The sequence below is a fragment of the Echeneis naucrates genome, chromosome 6 (assembly GCF_900963305.1).
Source record: "Echeneis naucrates chromosome 6, fEcheNa1.1, whole genome shotgun sequence".
Classification (NCBI taxonomy): domain Eukaryota; kingdom Metazoa; phylum Chordata; class Actinopteri; order Carangiformes; family Echeneidae; genus Echeneis; species Echeneis naucrates.
In genome coordinates this window covers 18,199,062-18,221,127 of record NC_042516.1, presented here as the reverse complement: position 1 = coordinate 18,221,127, position 22,066 = coordinate 18,199,062, and the positions used below count along the sequence as shown (strand labels likewise).

The 22,066-nt window shown below is 39.7% G+C and overlaps 3 protein-coding genes across 4 annotated transcripts; 2 read left to right on the top strand and 1 right to left on the bottom strand.

Moving 5' to 3' along the window:
• Positions 1-75: 75 nt before the first annotated feature.
• Positions 76-4,981, top strand: ppp1r8b (protein phosphatase 1, regulatory subunit 8b). Its single transcript, XM_029504496.1, has 7 exons — positions 76-153; positions 677-737; positions 1,075-1,228; positions 1,950-2,167; positions 2,380-2,524; positions 2,746-2,810; positions 2,905-4,981. The coding sequence occupies exons 1-7, from the start codon at positions 101-103 to the stop codon at positions 3,256-3,258; spliced, it is 1,050 nt and encodes a 349-aa protein (XP_029360356.1). The 5' UTR covers positions 76-100; the 3' UTR covers positions 3,259-4,981.
• On the bottom strand, positions 4,328-11,317 carry cyp4t8 (cytochrome P450, family 4, subfamily T, polypeptide 8). Of its 2 annotated transcripts, XM_029504495.1 has the most exons (13): positions 11,284-11,317; positions 10,585-10,730; positions 9,986-10,130; positions 9,805-9,849; positions 9,586-9,713; positions 9,282-9,406; positions 8,999-9,153; positions 8,790-8,896; positions 7,181-7,371; positions 6,955-7,088; positions 6,484-6,548; positions 6,063-6,145; positions 4,328-5,710 (listed from the first exon to the last, which is right to left on the bottom strand). In XM_029504495.1, exons 1-13 carry the CDS (start codon positions 11,315-11,317, stop codon positions 5,533-5,535), a joined length of 1,536 nt encoding a protein of 511 aa, XP_029360355.1. In that variant the 3' UTR covers positions 4,328-5,532. The 2 variants fall into 2 exon arrangements, with proteins under 2 accessions (XP_029360355.1, XP_029360354.1); XM_029504494.1 differs by lacking the exon at positions 11,284-11,317 and having other exon boundaries at positions 10,585-10,789.
• Positions 11,318-12,710: 1,393 nt separating this feature from the next.
• Positions 12,711-15,337, top strand: med18 (mediator of RNA polymerase II transcription, subunit 18 homolog (yeast)). Its single transcript, XM_029505018.1, has 3 exons — positions 12,711-13,035; positions 13,827-13,929; positions 14,452-15,337. Exons 2-3 carry the CDS (start codon positions 13,857-13,859, stop codon positions 15,006-15,008), a joined length of 630 nt encoding a protein of 209 aa, XP_029360878.1. The 5' UTR covers positions 12,711-13,035; positions 13,827-13,856; the 3' UTR covers positions 15,009-15,337.
• Positions 15,338-22,066: the final 6,729 nt, after the last annotated feature.

The window sequence follows — 22,066 nt, the reverse complement described above, 5'->3', positions numbered from 1 at the left end:
TTTGGTCGTAAGGCGTTTCAGCATTGCAAAACTTCAACTCCCATCACCCAATGGTCACGTCTACCCGTCATGCAACTCGGTTTTGAGAAGATGAGGCAAGATGGCGACTAAAATAAGCAAAGACAGTCCCCCTCCCTTTGATTGTCCATCGTGGTGAGTAAATGCACATGCTTAAGTTGAGACGCGTTGTTTGCGGTGCAAAAGCGGACGCAAATGAGCCCAACAACGTTTGGACTTTCACACAACTCACTTTAATTCAGAGACAAGCCTGATGCTACTCTAAGCTAACGTTAGCATCAAAGCAAGCTAACAGGCTAACCCGTTATCGCAGACATTCATCTATAAATGGCGATGAGTGTTTTTTTTTTTTTTTTTTTTTTTTTTTTTTTGCAAGGAGAATCTTTATGCGGCTATACTTTAAAAAATTATATATAAACGGGAAGTTTTTATATATTAAGACAAACAAGTGTACTACTTTTTAACCTTTGTCTTCATCTGTTCTCACAACACACGGTGACTGTTATAAACGTCTCCATGCCGCTCCAAGAGGTGGTCTTTACCGATTCATCTTGAAGCGCAACAAGAGAAACGGGAGATAAAATGTCAACGTATCATCTGTAATGATGCTTGAATGAATGCTGCGTTGTCTAAATGCCTTAAATCCGTTTTCTTTCAGGGCAGGCAAGCCGCCTCCGGGGCTCCATTTAGACGTGATGAAAGGAGACAAACTGATAGAGGTAACTGGATGCTTCAGGGGCCTGGTGGCTCTGCCATAGCATCAAATCACTGCACGCCTGTTTTTAAGCATGTAATGCTGAATTATAAATTTAGCCAATGGCACCAGATACGAGCCAGACAGCCTACGATGTCTCAGATGTGTTGCACGCTGGGATGTTCTATGGCAGTAATGGCTTTAAAGGGTGCGAGAGCAGCATCAGCCCTGAGATTTAAGCTTTGCAGTGGGAAGCGTCACTGTAGAGTTATGGCTCAGAGGCACAGAGACAATTCAGACTGGTTACTCTTCTGCTCAGCAGCTGCTGCGATGACTCTGACACTGAAACTCTGTCCCTGTAGAAACTGATCATAGATGAAAAGAAGTATTACCTGTTTGGGAGGAACCCGGACTGGTGTGACTTCACCATTGACCACCAGTCATGTTCGCGTGTTCACGCTGCTCTGGTCTACCACAAACACCTGAAAAGAGTCTTTCTTATAGACCTCAACAGCAGTAAGACATTCACACTTAAATACTCATTTTAGACGCAGAGTCACTGTATGTAAAGGTTTGGTTTCTCAGTTTCATACAAGTGAAAATTTCATGTCTTTTGGGTTTGGACTGTTGGAGCTTCGACTTTCATTTGTTGCTTTTGGACAATTTTGACATTTTGGGCTATTTCTGACAAAACACTTTGTACGAACAAATTTTCCCATCAATCAGCATGAAAAAAAAAAAAAACATTAACAATTTTTTTCTTTTGTTTTGGACCCTACTAAATTTTGATTATATGAAATTGAAATTTGTAATTGAAAAGATCCCAACTTTTATTGAGTTTTATTTACTGCTAATTTATGTTCTTACTTGGAAACATTTTGGTCTTTTGTTTGTCTTTTAAGGTATCAAACTTAGGATGTGTAGTGCTAACTAATGTTTAACCCAATAACATTATGTTGTTTGATGACCTACACCCAAAATTGCATTAACCGCCTCCAGTCAAGACACAGAACACAGCAGACAGTGACCAATTGTAATTGAATTTACAGTAGTAATAGCAAATGAAATCACAGACTGAAAACTTTGTACTAAGAACTTGTTTGATACCAAGGTTGCAGCATTGATTGGTGTGTTTAGTGTGACAGAAACACAATAATGAGATAACAGTTGAAAAGTAATAATAATATAATAATTTCTTCTAACATAAGCAAACCTTATTTGGCTGTCATTAATTTAGCACATGGTACTTTCCTTGGACACATCCGTTTGGAGGCACACAAGCCTCAGCAAGTTCCCATAGACTCTACAATATCTTTTGGAGCCTCAACAAGGACCTACACCATCAGAGAGAAACCTCAAACTCAAGGTACTGCTGGTACAGGGGACAGTAAAGCAGGGGAGGACGAGGAGCTGAAAGGACTTCTTGGGCTTCCAGAAGAGGAAACTGAATTAGAGGTACATTTAGTTTATTGCTTATGATATTTTAATGCTCTTAAAGTTTTAGTCATAGATTTCTGCTAATAGATGGAGAATGATGTTTAACATGCATTTCTGTCCTCTAAAGATATTAATGAAAGATTCTAAAATGGAATATTTAGCATGATCTAATATTTATTATTAAATGTCCTTTGTATTAATTGATTGTTTTCATTTGAAAATTTTGTCAGAACCTGACAGAGTTCAACACAGCTCACAACAAGCGCATCTCGCTGTTGACCATTGAAGAGGGCAATTTGGAAATCCAGAGGCCTAAGAGGAAACGGAGGAACTCCAGAGTTACTTTCAGTGAAGAAGACTCCATTATTAATCCAGGTACAAACCAATACAACTCTCAATTTAAATCCTAATTTTAAATTTGACCTGAGATTGAATGTATTCTCTCAATTTATGTTTTTGTTGAAGACCCATACAGACTATAAATACATTAAGTTGCTTAATTGAATAGGAAGAGTTAAGCAGTGAAAGGCTTCTTATAATGTTGTAAATGTACAGTATCATGTTGAAATACTAATAGTTTGTTAAAATTTTTACAGAGGATATAGACCCTTCAGTGGGACGCTTTAGAAATATGGTGCAGACTGCCGTCATTCCTATCAAGGTAAGCTTTTCTGTTTGTAATTTAAACCAAAAAATAAGAAACTTAAAGGCCTAATGTGTGACGTGTGAAGTTAATACTCTCAACTCTGCCATAGAAACGGAGATCAGAGGGCCAAAACACTCTGGGTCTTGATGAACTGACTTCAAAACGTATCCACGGCTACAGCCTGGGTGGTGGTCTCTATGGGGACTTGCCTCCCACCAGTCATGAGAACCAGCCAACTGGAGCTCCGGGAGGTGCTGCTATGCAGGGAGGCCTCCCCCTGCCTTTCCCTAATCCAGCGCCAGAGGTAGACCTGGCCCCAGAGGCTCCTCAGCCACCCGTCACCCTCAACCCCACTCCTGTAACAGCCCCCTATCTACCAGAGACCCACAATGAGCCACGCAAAAAGAAGTATGCCAAAGAAGCTTGGCCAGGCAAAAAACCGACCCCATCACTACTCATCTAAACCGTTTCAGAAGGCGCTGACTCTCAGGTTACCAGTGGATCGACCAGGGACTGACCTGGCAGAGGTGGTGTCATTCACTTTTTTTTTTTCCTCCCTATTTTTCATTAATTTGTTGTGTTACTTATTGTCATACAAAAGGCACCACACAATTGACCTGTGGTGTGTCACAAGATATCGTTTACCTTACAGCCAGCAGTAGTATTTTGGCAAATAGCTCGATCTTGTCAACTGCAAATAAAATTAACAGACTCAACTATGAGCATTTTAGTACCCGATTGGCTGTTAGATGAACTCGTCTGAGGCTACATGGATATGGTGGGTCACCAAGTTATGCTTTTTTTTTTTTTTTTTTTGGTTGTTTTTTAACTAAACACCTTTCAACCGTTTTTTCACTCCTTCAATATTTTGATAATACTATTAAACAAATGGCAAAAAGTACTTTTATAAGAGATATTTTACTGTGAGAAGTCAGGAAAGTTAGACAGTCCAGATATGAAGTCAATATCTATCAAAACGCAGGGCTTTTTATTTTGAAAACTTGGCACTACATCACACAAACTGTTACCTTGTTAGACTGATGTGGAGTCAAGTGAAATGTCTTGCATTTATCCTACAAGCCACTAGATGGTGACTGGTGCACAGAAGTGAGAGAGTTTCTAAGTGAGGCTGTGAACTTGCAAGTGCTGTTGAGTTTGGCCAGTTGCACTGTCCTTGGCCAAAATCTGTATGTGGCATCCCGATACAACGATGCTGCGAGCTTTAGGTTATTCATTCAAATTCTTCTGCAGATAAAAGCCATTTGCCCTGTCCAAACAATATGTTGGTCCTGTCATATTTGCCTTCTAATTTTTTGCAGATAAATTGAGTTTTAAAGGATTAGTTGCATATTTTTCCCAGTATACTGTAAATACTAGGATTTAACAGTTGGTTGTTTTGTTCTATTTTTTATATTGGTATTGGATTGTTAATTTCAATGTTACAAAGTAGTAACAAAATAAAATGGATTCCAACACAGTAACATACCAATTTTGCAGTTAAATAAGAAATTAGTGAAAACAAGTGTTTTGTTTTAGGAAGATTTAATGGTCATATAGCATATTAACATCGCTCACATACATCAGAGTACAGTTAATGCCGTATACTTTTCATATTTTGTTTCTCTGAATTGAACTGAGTCATAGGAGAAGAAAGGCATTAGTCTACCATCTGCTACAACTCAAGTAATGGTCCCATGAGCTGGTACTATTGGTTTTATAGAGCGTTTAGCTTGTATTTAAAGGAAGAAAGAGGTAAGGACATGGAAGAGTGAGGCAGTGGCCTGACTGCACCCAGCTGTCATTACCCCATAGAAATCCCTCTTAACACAGTCCTTAAACCTGTGAAGTAAAAACTGGGCTACCAGCTGTGCACAAAGGTGAGTTAAATGAACAGACAGGTGGTTGCCCATAAAGACGCGTTGCTTTGAGTGGCCGTTACACAGGATGCTTAAATTGGTGAAAGGTTGAAAATTTAAAAGAAAAAGATGAAATTTAATTTTTACAAACTGTGCCGGTGAGTTTTTGTCCTTGTGGGCCTGTGGATTTTGTAATCATAACTGTAAATAAAAAATGAATCACTTTTGAGAGGTTTTGCATTTAACTTGTTCTAAATTTATTTTTATTGTTACTGTTTGTATTCCAAATTTAAACCTGATGAACTATCGTCTTTGATGGGTCGTGTGCAAAACAGCATTGTCTAAGAACAAAGGTTATACACTGTTTTCAGAGCACATTGTGTTGCATAACACAGCTTCCTTAGACTTCATCCTGAAAGTTAGATTTCTCAGAAGGTGGATCCTGGCTGAAATGAGTTAATTGCACGCGTTGATGTTCACACAAACAGTAAACCGCGTTTGTCACCACTTGCAGGAACAAAAGTTTAACTTTTACCCCACATGATCATGCAACGTGATTGGGAGTATTATTTCTTTTTACTTTTCTTATTTATTACAAACAGATTAGTAAAGCTGTCCAAACAATATACAGATACTATTCCTTTTTCTTAGAATTTAATTTAAAGTGTGACTTTTAGTCACACTTAAACTACAAAAGCTTTTTATTTGACTGATTCAAGATTTTCATTCACTAAATAAAATATTTCACTAGTTATCTGCTAGATTCTACATTAGTGTAAAAGCCTTGTTTAATATTGTAAATTAAACATAGTTTAAATTCTTAAATCTCATTGGAAGAGGAAATGCCCCCTTATTCAGTATTCACCATAGTTATTTCCCTTTTACACTTCTGGGTCTATGGTTTGGATTTTAATGTGAATGCCATTGAGTGAGCGGAGCACCAGTTTGGGAATAATTTTGGGTTTCCATTCAGGGTCTTCTATCAGCTGGTATCTCCTCAATGTCAGGGCTATCACCACTTTCATCTCATTCATGGCAAAGTTCTGACCAATGCAGTTTCTGAGGGAGGAAAGCACAACAGCAGCATGAGAAATATTAAGAATGAAATGTCTGAACAGTAATATGAGAAGTGTTGCTATATTTTCTGAATTAAATATTTGTAGTCTGTGCAATTAGTTTCACCAAGTTGGCACCAATTGCATGACCATTGTAGTAATAATTTATCCCAGGCCCCAAACTTAAGCTCAATCCTCAATTTGAGCTTATCCCTAATCAAGCCTCAAAAGGGCCTGGTGCTTGGTGACACACCCACATCCTACAGACCTTTGTCAGATAAATGAGTAAACTGAGTAAATGGAACGTCCCTGCCAAGTTGTTGCTGACATTCACATGGTGTCAGGTGTCGACAAACCTTGGTCCAGCTGAGAATGGCACAAATGCATGAGGTGACCTCTTGGAGACATTTTCTGGCAGGAAGCGCAGTGGGTCAAATACCTATGATAGCAAAACATGTTGAAAAACAAAGAACGCAGTGTGGCATAAATCACATTTTTAGCTGAATTTAGTGCTAAATCACACACCTGATAAAGTGAGTGAATGAATCATGACAGCTCAGGTATCGGTGTGTGACAGTTAACCACTCAGAGCACTTTGATGAATATTTTATTGTATTTGACACGCTTGTGTAGAAGCAGGGTGCTGGGCGAGCAAAGCAAAGACGGATCACGATTTTACTTTTACAACTGATTCTATTAATAATGCAGACAGTTTGTGGGTGCAGTTGAAGTTTCACTTCACAAAGACCTGCTTAAAACTAAATCATCTTGACTCACATCAGGATTTTCCCAAATAGCTGCATTCCTGTGAATCCCAAAGATGGAAACTCCAACTTGAAAACCTTCCAAAGTGAAAAAGAGGATGTATTTTGATTTTGGGTTGTGAAGAGATTGTACACACACAAACTTTGTGACTGCAAACAATCCAAACTTCAATGATTTGAACTTTGAACGAGCCAATTCATTGAATCCATGAGTTGTAAATTTACTAACCACAGAAACATTGACATTAGTCACCTTAAAGTTAATCCCAGCGGGAAAAGAGGAAGCAATGGAGATTAAAGTGTCAATATGTAAAAACCCAGGTCCACTACAGGTTAATATTTTAGCTGTGTCCAGCAGGAGAAAGGCTGTGTCTTTTTGTGTATCATGTTACGAGTTGCTGTATTATCTTTATATTGTCTTTCATAAAACATTAACCAAGATATCGTAACTTTATGTCACAATTGACACAAATGCAACACACACCTGCAGGTACACTTCTTCCATCAATAAAGGTCATTGGTTTTGTGAGTTTTCTGGATATTCCTGGCACAGGAGGGTAAAGACGGAGGGATTCTTTTATGCACATTGTAGTGTATGGAATTTTATTTAAATCCTCCCTGAAAGAAAAACATGCACATTAACTGGTCGATTAGTATTTAAAAAAGTGTCGCTTAGTCAGCATCTGCTGTTTTTTAATGTGTAAGCCTACCAGCCCATGGTGTCCTTGCCCTGTAGGACCTCAATGACCTCATCCCGGCAAATCTTCTGGTGTTCTGGGTGGCAAGCAAGACAATAGAGGATGAACGAGACGCCGCTGGCTGTGGTGTCATGGCCCTCGAACATGAAGGTGTCCACTTCCGCTCGTAAATCTTCATCAGATAAACCCTGCTTCTTTTCATCCTGAAAGTAAGAGATATAAAATACAGAAATATAAATAAAAGCACACTCCCCTTTCAAGTACCTGCAAATATGATAACTAAAATAATACTAGCCTGTAGCTTGTTTTTGGATAAAGCTATTTGCAAAATGATCACTGCACTTTACAATGACACCATACGGAAGCAGGTTTGGGTGGCATCGTGGAGAAAGCACTTGTCTGCAAACTTCTTATCTGGGCCAAAGATGGAGTTAGTAGTAACAACGAAGGTGTGCTTTCCAGACTGGAAGATACCAACTGAAAACTGGGAAACAGGGCAACTGACAGGCCAAAACTGTGTGTGTTTACACCAAGGAGAATCATTGCCATAATGACATGCTTTTCAGCTTAGAATGTTTTCAGTTTACAATGTTTGGCGTTTAAGAAGAGAAATTCAAGCTGGTGGAGTGCTGCATTAATTTCTTCTTTTGTTTTGTATCGATAACATGTTTCAAAATGAATGGAAGCACTACACCAAAAAATGATCAGCTTCTTTCCTTCTGCTCAAAAATGTGCATGCCCTGTATGTTGACCTTTTATAAATCTATTTTATCTTTTTGCCTGTAAGAACATATTAGAATGCATAAGCTTGAAAGCCAGTAAAAAAGTTGAGGTGAGTCAAGCCCTGGAAGCTCAGGGATGTTTACAGCAAGACAATCCTTTGGAAGGCCAGCACTGTCCAAGAACGTCTTGTAAGCTCCTGCATAAAGAATTTGCCTTCAGGCCACTGCTTAAAAGTGACTTATAAGAGACTGTTGCCTTTGTATTAGTGATCATTGATATGCTAAACATGAAGCTACTTCACATGAATAGCAGCCTCCTTAGTTTGTTTTTCCACTGTGGTTTCGCACATGTATATAATATTTTATGCCAAACCATTGTGTTGTCTCCTTTAGGGGTCTTAATACAGCAGAAGTCTCAATACTGTTCTCAATTATCCTTTCAGAAAGATTTTCTCTTTTTAACTTCATGTTTTGTTATTCAGTTGAATTTTTCAGAAAAGTTGTGGAATACATTTGAATGTAATGATTTATAGTTTTGCTAGTAAAAACAGGTGTCTCTTTTTTATTGTTAGATAACAAGGTTCAGATAGATGATAGATATGTGATCAAATAACAGAATAAATTTACTCAGCATTATGTTCACAATATTAACACGGACAGGTCATTAGCTTGTGAAATTTCTACAGGGCACCAACAAACTAAATTAATAGTACTGAAAAGCTATCAAAAAATAATCAAATGTAAGAAGTTATATTACTTTGATCAAACAATAAAAAGCACTCTTCAACTTACTGGGTTTTAAGCAGGTAATTAGTATTATCTGGGTGAAAGTAACCACCCCAACACTGGAAAAAATGTATTTTGTGAGGCCAGACTGGAAGTACTAATATGTAACATACTCTTGCAAAAAGAAGAATATCCAGAAAGTCCAAATTTCTCTTGGATTGTATGGATTCCAGTTCCTCGACTTTCTTTAGCACTTCTTTTCTCTTTCTTATAACTTCCTCTTCAAAAGATGAGAAATAGATGAGTATTTGCAGTCTATACTACAGATTAATTGGCAACAATTTGAGACCGTGATGAATTGATTTTTGTGTAAAGAGCTTACCTGTGTGACTGTGAGCTACCTTACGCACTTTCCTGTATCTAAAGCCATGTGGGCTGAGATTGAAAATCAGATCGCTGTGGTATGGAAACATCCTGAACCGGAGGTTAATCAGATCACTGACTTCATACACTGCTTTGATGTATGTGTTTTTTCCACTGAAATGAGAAGCAAACATCAAAAGCTACATTTTCTCCACTCACGATTAAGATGGCGTAAGAAGAAAACAGCTGAGAACATGGAATTGAACCTATGAATGGCGCTCGGAAAGTTTCAATGCACTCACCCCTCAGTTTGACAGTTGCTTTTATAGCTGAAAGCACACTGCAAGATGCTGTCCAGTGTCATGAGGCTGACGTGCTCAAACAGCTCAAAGGGCTTATTGGTGTCAGCATAACTTTCCCATTTGTCCTGCCAACAGCAAGAAAAATGGGACATCTCTGCAGGACATTAAAAAAAAAAAACTCCCACACAAATATGTCATCTATTCAGCCTCGTCTTGATAGATTTTAGCATTATCTTTACTGCCATTTTGAGTCATATGTATCTGTCGTGAATTGTGACACACAAATGAAATGTGATGCACCTACCAACATAGTTTTAGCAGAATCTGACATCAATTGTACGTATCCCTTCAAAATATCATAATGGAACCCTGGTGTCAATAGCCGTCTGTGGCGAAACCACTTCTGACCTTTAGATACCAGTAAACCATCCCCTAAAGACAGAAACAAACAGCCAGCCTGTACGAATGGACAACTCTGTAATAAGGTCAGACGTGTTGTAGGAGACAGGTTTAGCAGTCTTACCAATCCAAGACTCAATAAACCTATACGCCATATCATCTTTTGGTTCTGTTAGAACACAGAAAATATTTTGTCACACTGATCTTTGGTTGTGAAAATGTAGGTCACGCATAATGCTGAATATTATACAGCTATGATATGCCTTTCATTTCTGTCAAGATCAAAACAATGATAGTTCACATACCTGTTGATGCCAGTAATGTTTTTACATAATCTGGATGGTGAATGTTGAGGAAACAAAGAAAGGGACCAAACCACAGTGGAAAGGCATATGGATACTCCTGACTCCATTTCACAATGTGATCAAAGTCATGTCCATCTTGTTTAAACTGAAAGAAAAATTAAACCACACTAGCTTGAAGCCTTAGTAATGTAGCCCATATATTTGTAAATGATTCACGGAAAATGAGAATCTGTTTGCTTGCTTCAACCATGTTGTTTAACAACTGTGTTTCTAATGTGCAGTGATAAGAGAACTATCCAGAGGTAAAAGTATAGAATACTACAATATAAATGTTTAATACAAAAAGTGAGACATTTTATATACGTGCATGTGTGTAACTTAACCGAATTATTGCTATATGAATACTATGAAAGTTTAGTAGATGATCTACATGTAAAACAAAAAAAAACAAGGGTGAAAACAGTTTGTGAACCATTTATTTAACATGTCTTCTCCTTATTGTTGTAATCATTATTATTATTATCACGTTCACAGCTCACACACACACACACACTCCCATGGGATGACACAGTTAGTGTACTCAAAGTTAGACTTGTTACCTCAAGGACGTGTCCAAAGAGCCAGTGTCCCGGCGGGCCTGGGAAAGCTTCGATGGTCCGAAACGTCGCCTTTCTCTTCAAGATCAGGACGGCGACTTTATAAATTACGGCGAAAAGACAGAGGAGGCCTAGCAGGTGATGCACGCAAGCCCAGCCGAACTGAAAGAACACAAAAGTCTCAGGCAACTGCATCCTGTCGACACCTGCACAGGATGAAACCTCTGAGCTCAATGGGCGACCTGCTTCGATAACGCAGAGCGCAGTTCAACTCGCTTCCGATTCGTGGTTTCCGACTCTGAAGGATAAGGGGGAGTTAAGGGGGATTTAAGGGACACCTAAACCCGTTTTTTTGTTGTTTTGCACATCTCTCAAGTGTCGTTAATCGGTTTAAACGTGGTCATCGTGGTCTGAAACACACGTTATAATTTGAACCTTTATTATAAGTAATAATAAGTAAAAAAAAAAAAAAAAAAAAAAAAAAAAAAAAAAAAAAAGCACTTTAACACGACACGATTTAATTCACAGCTTTAGATTTGTAGAACCAAATGTCTAATTTTCCCCCCATATTTAAATAGAAACGATTATTCCAGACGGAGTAAAGATTGGGGTAAAAAGAATTGGTAGCATCATTTTTTTTTTATGTAAGTCTATCTGTCTCCATTTAATTTCCTGTTCCCACAGAGTTATCCTCCTTCCCACTTAAAATAAAAGGAGACAGTTTGCCCAGTACCATGCTTGTTCTTTATTTTCTGAATATTTGAGGACATGACATTGTCTGTGTGTATGAAGAGCTTTCAGAGCAGTCATTGAAATCGTCTCCAACATCTGCAATCCCTTCAGCCCCCACCATTCCCCTCCTGACCATGTTATGATTTTCATTGTTTTCTTGCCTTTGTAACCTGACCTTGCACTTGTCTGTAAACATGAGCCTCATGACCCCATTTTCCTTTAAATTCACTCCTAATATCTCCACAGAGATCATTAAGCCAGAATCTGCCTTCCTGTAATTTTCATTTTAAACTGATAGTTATGTTTTTTTCCACCTTTTGCAGGCAGATAAAGGTTACTTATAATCACAGTGGTGTAATCATCCGTGGCTGTGAGGAGAGCAGAGTTCCTGTCTGTCTAGCCAATCATGACTTGATGTGCAAACGGAAATAGATTATGCTTTGTACCTGCAGTGAGCAAAAATATTAAACCCATGTATCTATCCACATAAAATGCTATATAACTCAGCTGCAACACAAATTGCAAATGACCGTACAGTTGAATCAACACTGCTCTAAAATAGTTTCAACAACTCCTCATTGAAAACTTTGACTGTATTAGTTTCAAAAGTCAAACTATGAAAATAAATTATATCAAGAGTTGTCCAGATTAAACAACATGACAAGTCAGAATCTGACCACGACATTAAAATGTTCAAGAACTCAGCAAGAGTACGCTCATGCTCATTTTACTCACACCCACACCTGATTCATGGCACTTGCAATGTGCTATTTTCTGTTAAGATGAATAATCGCATTATAATCATAAAGCCGCAGTAAATCATATCATATGTTTGTCTATCCCTGTTGATTGCTGATTGATTGTGCTTCTGGCTATGTCATTACAGGCAGGGTAAGTGATGTGTGGTAATGATGATGATAGCAAAATATAATTCATCCATCTTCAACTGCTTATCTGTTTCTGGGTAGTGGCTATTTACAATTTTGCAGCAACTAGGACGTATTTTGTGTTCAGATAATGACATTTCTCATTTCTTCCTGGCCCTACAGATCAGTTATCCTCAGGAGATCCACTGAGCAAATCAACAATTGCACAGCATCAGGCAGAGATTAAACTGATGAGTTGGACATAAAGAAGTAAGAATAAAGGCGATGTGGAAAGTACAACAGGGCTGGTGTGCCCCAGCGAAATGAAAATGAAATTGGGGTAATTAAGTAGATTGCATTATCCATTGTAAGACTATACTACTCTTATTTCACATTTGTGATTGTACCTCTCTCTCTCTCTCTTTGCCGACCTTGTTGGAAACTTAGTGAGCTCCTGTAGGTGGCTGTACTGCGCTTTAAAATTTGAGGTCATGTTCAGCAAAACAGAGAAGAGGAAGAAAAGAAAAAGAAAGTCGCGCTTCATTCATTGGTGCCGACTGTTGTCTTATTATCTCCGACAATAAGAGGATTTTGGCCACCGCATCTGTCTGTAACTTTCACAGCTAGACATTTGCCAACAGCCCCAAGTAGCTTAACGTTGAAATGCTAACGCAGCAACGCTAGCTTCGGTTAGACCGCCAGCTTGTTAGCTAGCCGTGTGTTCATTGAGGGGGAGCAGTGAGGCCTACCTCATCCTCGGCACTTTCCTGTGGAGGCTCTTCCGAAGACCGGCACGCCAACTTTGCCAACTACTGGGTGTGCTGCATTTTCTTTTTCTTTTTCTTGTTACTCTCAGGTAAGAAAAACAAACCACATTATCACCTCAGCGCGGCAGCTGCGCTAATTAACCGAAAGCTAACTCGCAACTTGTAGCTAACACTGGTTGCTAGGTAACGTAAACGAGTTGATATAAATACTTCGGATTTTCTAGCTTTTGGATTTCAACCAAGAAGTGAGTTAAAGTATGAAAGCTTAAAAAAAAGTAAACTCAAAATGCAACTTCAGCCTTTTCTGCAGCAACGAAAATAAAATAAAAAAAAAAATCGTGAAAAATCATGCCAATTAATGCAAAAATAACCCATTAAAGTCCAACATTTTGATGAGATACTACAGTTATAAACACAATAAACACTACAACACAGTAAAAACTGTATTAAACTAGAAATTAATGCGTAAAACGTCTTCAAATCAACCCCATCGACACAATACAAACTACACAGTTTGGTTTGTATTGATACTGTTTTAGAGGTGTTTTTTCAACAGTATGGACCTTTTGCATGTTGCAGTTGTGTTGCTTTTGAACTGTGTTCCGGTCCATCACAAAAATGCAATACAATTGAGCAGTGCCATAAACATTTGAGACGTACATGAAAGTAGGATCACCAGGGTGGTTATATTAGTCGGCATTGCTTTTAGTTATTTGTATGAATTGCTATTATAATGTGTCGACAGTTTGGAAAATATGACAATTTAATCCTACAGTGAAATAACAATCCGATCTGTGTGCCCACAGATTGCATCATACTTAAGATTCATCAGGGCTGCCTATGCTCTACTAATCTGGCAAAAAATATTTTCTGTCTTCAGATTCAAAGACAATAGAGCGCCTGAGAAAAGATGGAGGCTCCTCCTGTCACTGTGATGCCAGTCACTGGGGGCACAATCAATATGATGGAATACCTGCTGCAAGGTAAGATAACTTGGAAATGTCCGCAACTGAGGGCAGAAGATGAAACATCTCAATAATAGACCATAAAGTCATATTGTATGTGGCCTCTGGCACTGAATAATAAAAATAAATGTTGTGATAAGTGGTAGGGTTTAAAATACTAATATGGTTTTATGAGATGTGATAACTTAAGATGGCAGCAACTGCAGCATCTGTGTGTGTGTGTGTGTGTGTGTGTGTGTGTGTGTGTGTGTTTTGTTTCGTCTTTTCTAAATCCACATGATATTCTGAATCACTATAATACAAAAAGAAAATCAGACAAACTAGCATTACTGCCCTCACTGAGAGGTGTTGTGATGTGAAAAAACAATATAAAGGCAACACAAATCCACATTTATATGAACATGTATTTAAGACAGCTTTTAACCTTTGGTTAGCGTTTATTGGTGGACTGTTTTCTTAGAGTTTTACATACAACTGTCAGTCATCACACCACCACATTCAAATTTATATTACTGTTATCTCTACCCTTTAACAATGCAGGCAGTGTGTTAGACCAAGCCCTGGAAAGCCTTTTACATCGCCTCCGAGGGCTGTGTGACAACATGGAACCTGAGACCTTTACAGACCATGAGCTGGTATATCTCCTGAAAGGCCAACAAGGCAACCCTTTCATTCTGCGTGCCCGCCGCTCCCTTTCTCACCCCACGGCTCCCTGGCACCTGCGTTACCTGGGCCAACCTGAAGTTGGAGACAAGAGCCGCCATGCCCTGGTACGCAACTGTGTTGATGTGGCTGCCTCTCACAGCCTGCCAGACTTCCTAAATGAGATGGGCTTCCGCATGGACCATGAGTTTGTTGCAAGTGGACACATATTCCGGAAAGGCGCAATGAAAGTTGTGGTTAGCAAGCTGTCGCGCATCCTTGTACCAGGGAACACAGACAACACAGAACGTCTGTCACTTTCATACTTGGTGGAGCTCAGTGTTTTGGCTCCTGCTGGCCAGGACACTGTGTCAGAGGACATGCGCAGTTTTGCAGAGCAACTCAAACCTCTGGTTCACTTGGAAAAGATCGACCCCAGCAAGCAGAGACATTAAATTACACAACAAAGGAGGCAGACTGTTCTTTGGCACCATGGACTAATTCCCTTTTTTTTTTTTTGTTCATGTTGTTGTTTTGTTACTCCAAATGAAATATAATGCAACTCTGACTGAACAGTTACACTTTTGGTCAATTTGTTCTGGTATTACTATCACTACATGCTCTTAGTCAAAACATGGTAGAATAGAAATTTTGTCATGGCGAGTCAGAAATTTGTGTTCATTAGTGTGTTCAGGAACTCTGGAATATTTCTTGTAGGAAAAAAAAAAAAAAAAACAACAATAGTGATGTGTTTTGAAATAAATAGAAAAAGAAATTTAAGAAGCATCCAATGACTTTAGATAAAACATTTAACACCCTTGAACATTACACTTTAGCGCAAAAAAGATGATCGTGTCGTTAATGAGACTTATTAGATTGCCGATCCTTTAATTAGAAATTTAATAATTAGTTTTAGTATGTAAGAAAATGCAACTAATTAAAGTATTATTGAAATTGCAATATGGCCAAATGTAGAGTAGCTATCAATTTGAGAAGTAAAATCCACATTTTCCAATATGCTTGTTAAGTCTTTCTCTGGGAAAATTAAATGCACAATATTTCTTTGAAATACCCTCCCGCCTGAGTTTTAGTTAAAAGTTCTTTATTTTTAAGTGTATAATCACTTGTAGAAATTATGGCCATTGTTCTGATTTATTTTCCTTCTTCAAGGCACACAGGTGTGAAAGGACAGTTACAACTCCTACTCTTCTGGGAGGATTAAGACTGAAGAAAAATATGAGGTGAGACAAAAAACTGTTTCCAAGGATGATGTAACGCTGTCAAGCTACCAAATTCTTTTTTCTATCACTGATGATTATCGAGTCATGGAAAAGTTCATTTTATCACACTAGGGGTCTCTCTTGCTCTATATGTAACTCAGCCTTGAAAGGAGCAAACTGAATGCTACCTCAAATCATCTACCGGTGCTGTGGTTGCCATGGAAATAATTAGCTGTAAGATCTGCACATCTTTTCCCCCCACTCTAATTAGCTTTCTCAATTGCTTAATGATACATAGACCTGTGAAAGCCTTTCTTTCTTCCCCTCAACAAAAGCATTGATTTTCCTTCTCTCCCCTCTCATTTCCACTGTTAACCCATTAGTGGCTTTCTCATGGAAACTTGAGCTGGGACTATTACACGTGAACACACTACAGCTGCCTCAGGTTATATATGCATACTAGTGTGTCAACATTATTGCCGATCTGCTGTGGAGACTGAAGTAACTAATGCACATCCTGTCAGTTATGATAATAATGTGGGCAATCTGACATGAGTGCTTCTAATAATACCACTGCAGGAAGATGCATTTACATGGGGTTGCAATATAAAGTGACCATGTGCATGTCTGAAGGGAGAGCTCGGGGGCAGATGGCTGTCTCCACATGTTGACCTACCTGCAAATCAAGCCTGACGAGGACAAGTTCACTGAGGTGGAAAGGTGAGGTGACATTGCTTCCATGTACATTTGATGAACCTAGAAAAACCTTTGAAAGTCTCCATATACTATTGCTCATGGATTCTTTTTGTTGGTTTTCTTTCTTTTTTTTTTTTTTGAAGGAAAACTTCTTTGTGCAGAAATTGAGCCTAATTTTATAGTCCCCTACTCAGTCCATAAAGTTGCCAGTCAATGAGACTGGAGTATCTGATGGAGACAGTTTTATGTTCCGACAACTAGAAGCAGACTATTGGCCCTTAGGAGTGAAGCATGATGTTTCAGCTCTGAGTGAATTATATATTAAAGAGACAGATGCCTCCTTGCCCAAGGCTTTATATGTCCAGCATGGATACACTACAGTCTGCTGGCTTTCTTCCACTTAAACTTGTGTTTAGCACAGTGCTCTTTGGTGATGAGCTGGACTCCCACTGCACCTCCACTCAGCATTGCCTGGAGAACAGAGGCATAGCTAGGCTAATCAGTGTCTTGGCATCAGGCCTGCTTGGCTATTGTGGATGTGGCCAACCACTGACTTGCACAAGTGAGGGATTTTGCTCATTACCAGAGGCAATATGATAAGCTGCATGGTGGGTTTTTTTTTTTGTTTGTTTGTTTGTTTTTTTTAAGAAACTGAGAGCAGTGTGACAACCTCTCCTAAAATATACTTCAAAGAAATCCTGAAAGGTCTACCAATACAGTTTCATAGGAAACATGGACACGTAAGTGACCATCGAATCGATAATTTTGTAATTTGTTCTGAAAATTTTGGTTGAGTATGGAGTCTCAAAGATGTTATTATTTTCATGCCGCTGGCAAGCGGACTTCCTCTAGCATAGCTCAGGGTATTTTGGCTTTTGATCAGTCTGTCAATTACTTTTGTGCCTGTCCACCAGCAACAGGCGTGTTCTGAGGCACAAGGTCTTTGCATTGTTCGTCCGTATCTTTCTTCTGATTGCAATATCTCAGAGATACTCTTGGTGAATTTTTGGAGATTTGGCAGATGCATTCAGTTTGACTCCAGGATTAACTGATTAGACTTTTGTGATCCAAGATCAAGGTTATTGTGACCTCACAGCAATCCTGTTCATGTGAATATGATGTAGAAGTAACACAGACGTAAATCTCCATTTACTAGAGGGTGGTGATTGTATTTTACTTATTCTATTGTTGGTTGGTTAATTTTGGAAATTTCCTTCCTCTCTGTTTTCAAATTGCTTTTTGGATATATTTGATCTATTTAAAATCAGTACTTCACTACAGTTACAGCATTTTCATTATGAGTCTACCTATCACTTTTCCAGTTTACTGTTTGATCATTTTGCCTACAAAATGATTGATGAATAGTGAAAAATCCCAGTTATGAGTCGGTATAACATTCAAATAACTCGTTGCTTTCTAATAAGCAGTCTTTAACTTGGAAGTGTCCAAATTAAGTAAAATTAAATCTAAGAAAACCTAGAAGCATTCCCCTTTGTTAAATTGGAACCAATAAACCCACAAGTCCCTATTATTAATAACTGGCATGAGTGATATCCTATATGTAGACAACAACAGTATCTGTTGGAAATGAAACATTTGGAACAAATCTGTTCACTTGTTCTGTGTCTCAGACCTTTTTGGGTTTCAGCACAAAAATACACCTGGGATGTCTCTTCACCCCTACAACCTTTAAACACCATTGACATCACAAGTTTATTATAATGCAATTAAGCTTGCTGCACTTTTTGGGTAGGAAAAAAGCGCACGCTGATTTTTCTCTCTGGGCCATTTGCTTGCTCTGGGTCTTAAACTGTTAAATATAATTAATTGGCTAAGAGAGACAGTGTTAGTTAATCATATTTTGTTAGACCTCTGAAATGAGGATAGAAGCCATTACCTGCACATGCCTTTACTTTCCATTTCACAACACAGTCTTAATTAAAACTCTTGGCACCAATTGTCTGTGCTGCCTCTCTGAACACAATGTTCATACTTGGCAGCGCAGATGCCAAGATGCCACAGAAAGCTGGCTCTTGCTCCGGGCAGGAAGTCTTTAAGTCAGCCTGCTTTGGGACAATGCCACAAAGGGTTGAAATCCAGCTTCGCCTACTCAGAAACGTTCCCAATAGTTGGATTTGAGCCCTCTGCTTCCTGTGTCATTGGGAGCCCATATGCTTGTTAGAGAGTGTGGGCTGTTTGTTGAAAGGGGAGGAGAACCAGGGGAGGTGTTTTCCCAGACACGCATCGATCTCCCAAGGGTGTTCTTTTTGGCTTCTCTGGATTCCTCTTATCCTAATCCCAATGGGCAGAATAAGGTGCGGGGATAAATTGCACAACATCACGAGGCTAAAGTGGAAGAGCCCAAGGAAAAGAGAGTGGGCCTGGCAAAAAGGAGTTTGCGCGGGGGGGGGGGGTACCCTCTCCTCATGTGAATGAAATTCCAGAGCACTTTTTCAGGGTGCAACTTGACAGACACAGATTTCTGCCGTGCTGTTGATGTGGTGCTCTCCCTTGCTTGTGGCTGCCTGAGGTAGTGACTGCTGTGCAAAATATGCAGTTCCAAGATCAGCCACTCACAGCCTTAAGCCAGCCACGCTGGCTCAGGAATGTCTGGAATGGGGACAGCATAGAAGTCAGCCTGGAAGGGAGCGAACACGTACGTAGGTTTTCAAACTTGTGCTGCCTGGGCTTTTCTCTCCACTCTCTCCAACTCCAATTTTTCTGGATAGTCAGTTCTGCTGTGGGCCTCTTGAGCTCATCGTTTGTCTTCTTGATGTTCACAATTACTTTTCTCTCACTTCATGTGTAATGAAGACACATTACGTAATCATGAGTGTCAGCAAAAACTATGGTGCTCATGGGTTTTTCCTGTGTGCCAGCATCTCAAGCAGAACCTTGTCTTTGATACCTATTAATATGAAAGGCACCATTAAGATTATCACTCCTGCCCCATAATACGAAAACAACAATTACACTTGACTCAAGTTCCTATATGCATTGGAGAGGGTAACCATTTTAAATGAGCAAAACTGTTGGCAACAAGGCATTTTACACATGTGATCCCATGGATGTTTAGCATTAAGTCACTCCATGACGCACTGTGACACATCCTCCCACATTTAAGAGTGTGCTATTTTTGACACTGATTTCTCAACATCAGTCATGTCTGAGTGCACAGGGTTGGCCATGTTGTGCAATTTTTAAGTACAGCTTGATTCCACACACACATGACACGAAATGGGTGGGGTCCCCAGAGAATTTCAGCCACCCAGTCGTGCACTGGACCTTGAACTGTGAGGGGGTTTTCTCATGACAATTTTAGCTATGAGTTTGAAGAGTTGAGAACACAGTTTACTAACACATTGTTGAATATTTGGGCTGCAATGCATTCACAGAAAGGTGTCCCTAAAGGTCACAGTGATTACCTCATTGGATAATGAAATGGGTGCTGGGAATGGCTGCCCAACTTTCAAATATCAGAAATTCTTGCTGCATGTGAGAGACTAAATGTAGGACTGACTGTAAAAGCCCATGAATAAATAATAATCTCCCCACAGCAACCATCAACATAACTAAATGTGCATAGAAATGTGTAGCAGACTGTTGCTTGTAAAATAGCCAGTGTCCTTAGTGTGGTTTCCCCACCACCCCACTTTTTTCTGAATGGATAAAGGTGAAGATGTGAAGTCCAGTGTGAAGCTTCCAGTCCAGGAAAGTCGAGTAGCTGATTTACCAGAGAAATCAGCATCCAATGGGAGTCGATCACCTGTGACTGTGTGCCCGCCCTGCTGTCATATTTTGGAAGGAGGTGGTGGGATGAAGAGGCGGACCCCCCCAACCACCCACCCTCTTCTTCCTCCTCCTCCTCCTCCCCACCCACCTCCCTCGTCGGTCAGTGTATCAGGATTACGCACGGCTCTCTAACCGGAGCTGCGTCTCGGATGCAATTTGAGGTGGTAACATGCAAGTGTTTTTTGTTTTTTTTTTTTTCAATTCAGTCTTTTTTATTCCTTCTCACTTTGGTTGGAGATGGGGTTTTTTTCTCTTCCTGGCCTCTGAAAAGCCCCATTTCACCTCACTCATCACGGATTAAAATCTAGGGTTACCTAATCTCCCTTAATCTGGACTAAATCTGTCTAATCGGCACAGAAAATTACACTCAGTGCGGGGCGGCCCGCAAATAATCAGCAGAGGTGAAACCTCCTGCACACCACGAGTTCTCCCTGGAGAGGTTTTTTTTTTTTTTTTTGACGCTGAACACGCGTCACGGGACAATTTATTTGTTACACAATATTTTCATTTGTTTTATTTTTAATAAAGACGAAAGCCCGCGTTGACATTGTGCGGGAATCTGCCCATCTGTAGCTTTCACATGGTCTTGTTTTACCACGACTGGCCGCTGAAGCTGGCACACAAAGCGCCTCTCCGCCAGAGAGATCATTATTAGTTTTGATGAGGAATTTCAGTTTTTTCCTCAGTCCGTCCATGCGAGAGATGGTCGAAAGAGAGGGAGAGAGAGACACAGAGGGAGAAGAGAAAGAGAGAGAGAGAGAGAGAGAGTTCGGGATTTCACTGTAATCACGTTCAGAGAGTATTGATTTCGTGAGCGCACTCCAATTGGCAGCATCTTCACTACAGCGCCGGCGCGTCATCCTCAGTTCACATCGACGGAACGAGTTGTAAGCAAATGAGAACATGTGTGGGATCTGAGAGAGTGAGGAAGGCAAAAGGGGGGATCGAGGGGGACGAGAGGAGGTGTGAGAGAGAAGCCAATTTTGTCACCCTGACAAGTGGATACGAGATTTGATTGCTGGACTATTTTATTTTATTTTATTTATTTTTTTTTTTCTTTCTATTTCTCAGACTGGGAATTTATCGATTCGTCACATGCGCACGCCTCTTCATTATAATTGCAGATAGTTGGGTGCTGTTCAGGCTGAATGGACTTGAATGTGTTGCTGCCAGCTTAATCCGTGCAGACTGGGAAGATTTAATAATTCACGGTAATAACGCATTATCGCCTCAGTGGATGCTCTCTACACAGCCCTGGTGATTTTTTTTTTTTTTTTTTACCACCCCCCCCCCCCTCCACCCGCCCCCCCCCTCCTCCTCCTCACCCGCTCTCGCCCCTCTCCGTCTCTTTCCTCATTCTTCCTAATGTCTTCTGGAGGATTTATCGACGACTGCTTTGCGAATATGCTCCTTATCTGAAATATCATCTGTTGCTGCAACTGAATTGAACAATTGAACACCCCCACTCTCCCCCCCTCCAATGACTGGCTCTGACACGCGTTTTAGACTGACTGTCTTTGGGGTGATGTGGGGTCTTAAATAAGAAGCATTGTGATCACCCACTTGATATTTTCACTCCAGGTAAAATGGACGAAAAATTATTATTACTTTTATTACTTCTCTTATCTCTCCACGCGAAGCTGTGATATTTTTTTTTTATCCTCGTATCCATCATGATCTTTTTACTCTGTTGAATCGCCTCCTATTGAATCGGACTGCTTTCATAGCTGTATTACAAAGCGAATTTCATTGAGGACAGGGGGCATACAGGAACCGTGGAGGTATTTCCCTCCATAGCTTTTTTT

Coding starts and splice junctions, on each gene's coding strand:
- med18 (XM_029505018.1), top strand. CDS start 13,857: ATGGAGGCTCCTCCTGTCACTGTGATGCCAGTCACTGGGGGCACAATC. Junction 13,930..14,451: donor GATGGAATACCTGCTGCAAG/GTAAGATAACTT, acceptor TTAACAATGCAG/GCAGTGTGTTAGACCAAGCC.
- cyp4t8 (XM_029504494.1), bottom strand. CDS start 10,776: ATGCAGTTGCCTGAGACTTTTGTGTTCTTTCAGTTCGGCTGGGCTTGC. Junction 8,897..8,998: donor GGTAGCTCACAGTCACACAG/GTAAGCTCTTTA, acceptor CATCTTTTGAAG/AGGAAGTTATAAGAAAGAGA. Junction 5,711..6,062: donor CCATTCTCAGCTGGACCAAG/GTTTGTCGACAC, acceptor TTCCTCCCTCAG/AAACTGCATTGGTCAGAACT.
- ppp1r8b (XM_029504496.1), top strand. CDS start 101: ATGGCGACTAAAATAAGCAAAGACAGTCCCCCTCCCTTTGATTGTCCA. Junction 738..1,074: donor AAGGAGACAAACTGATAGAG/GTAACTGGATGC, acceptor CTGTCCCTGTAG/AAACTGATCATAGATGAAAA. Junction 2,525..2,745: donor AGACTCCATTATTAATCCAG/GTACAAACCAAT, acceptor AAATTTTTACAG/AGGATATAGACCCTTCAGTG.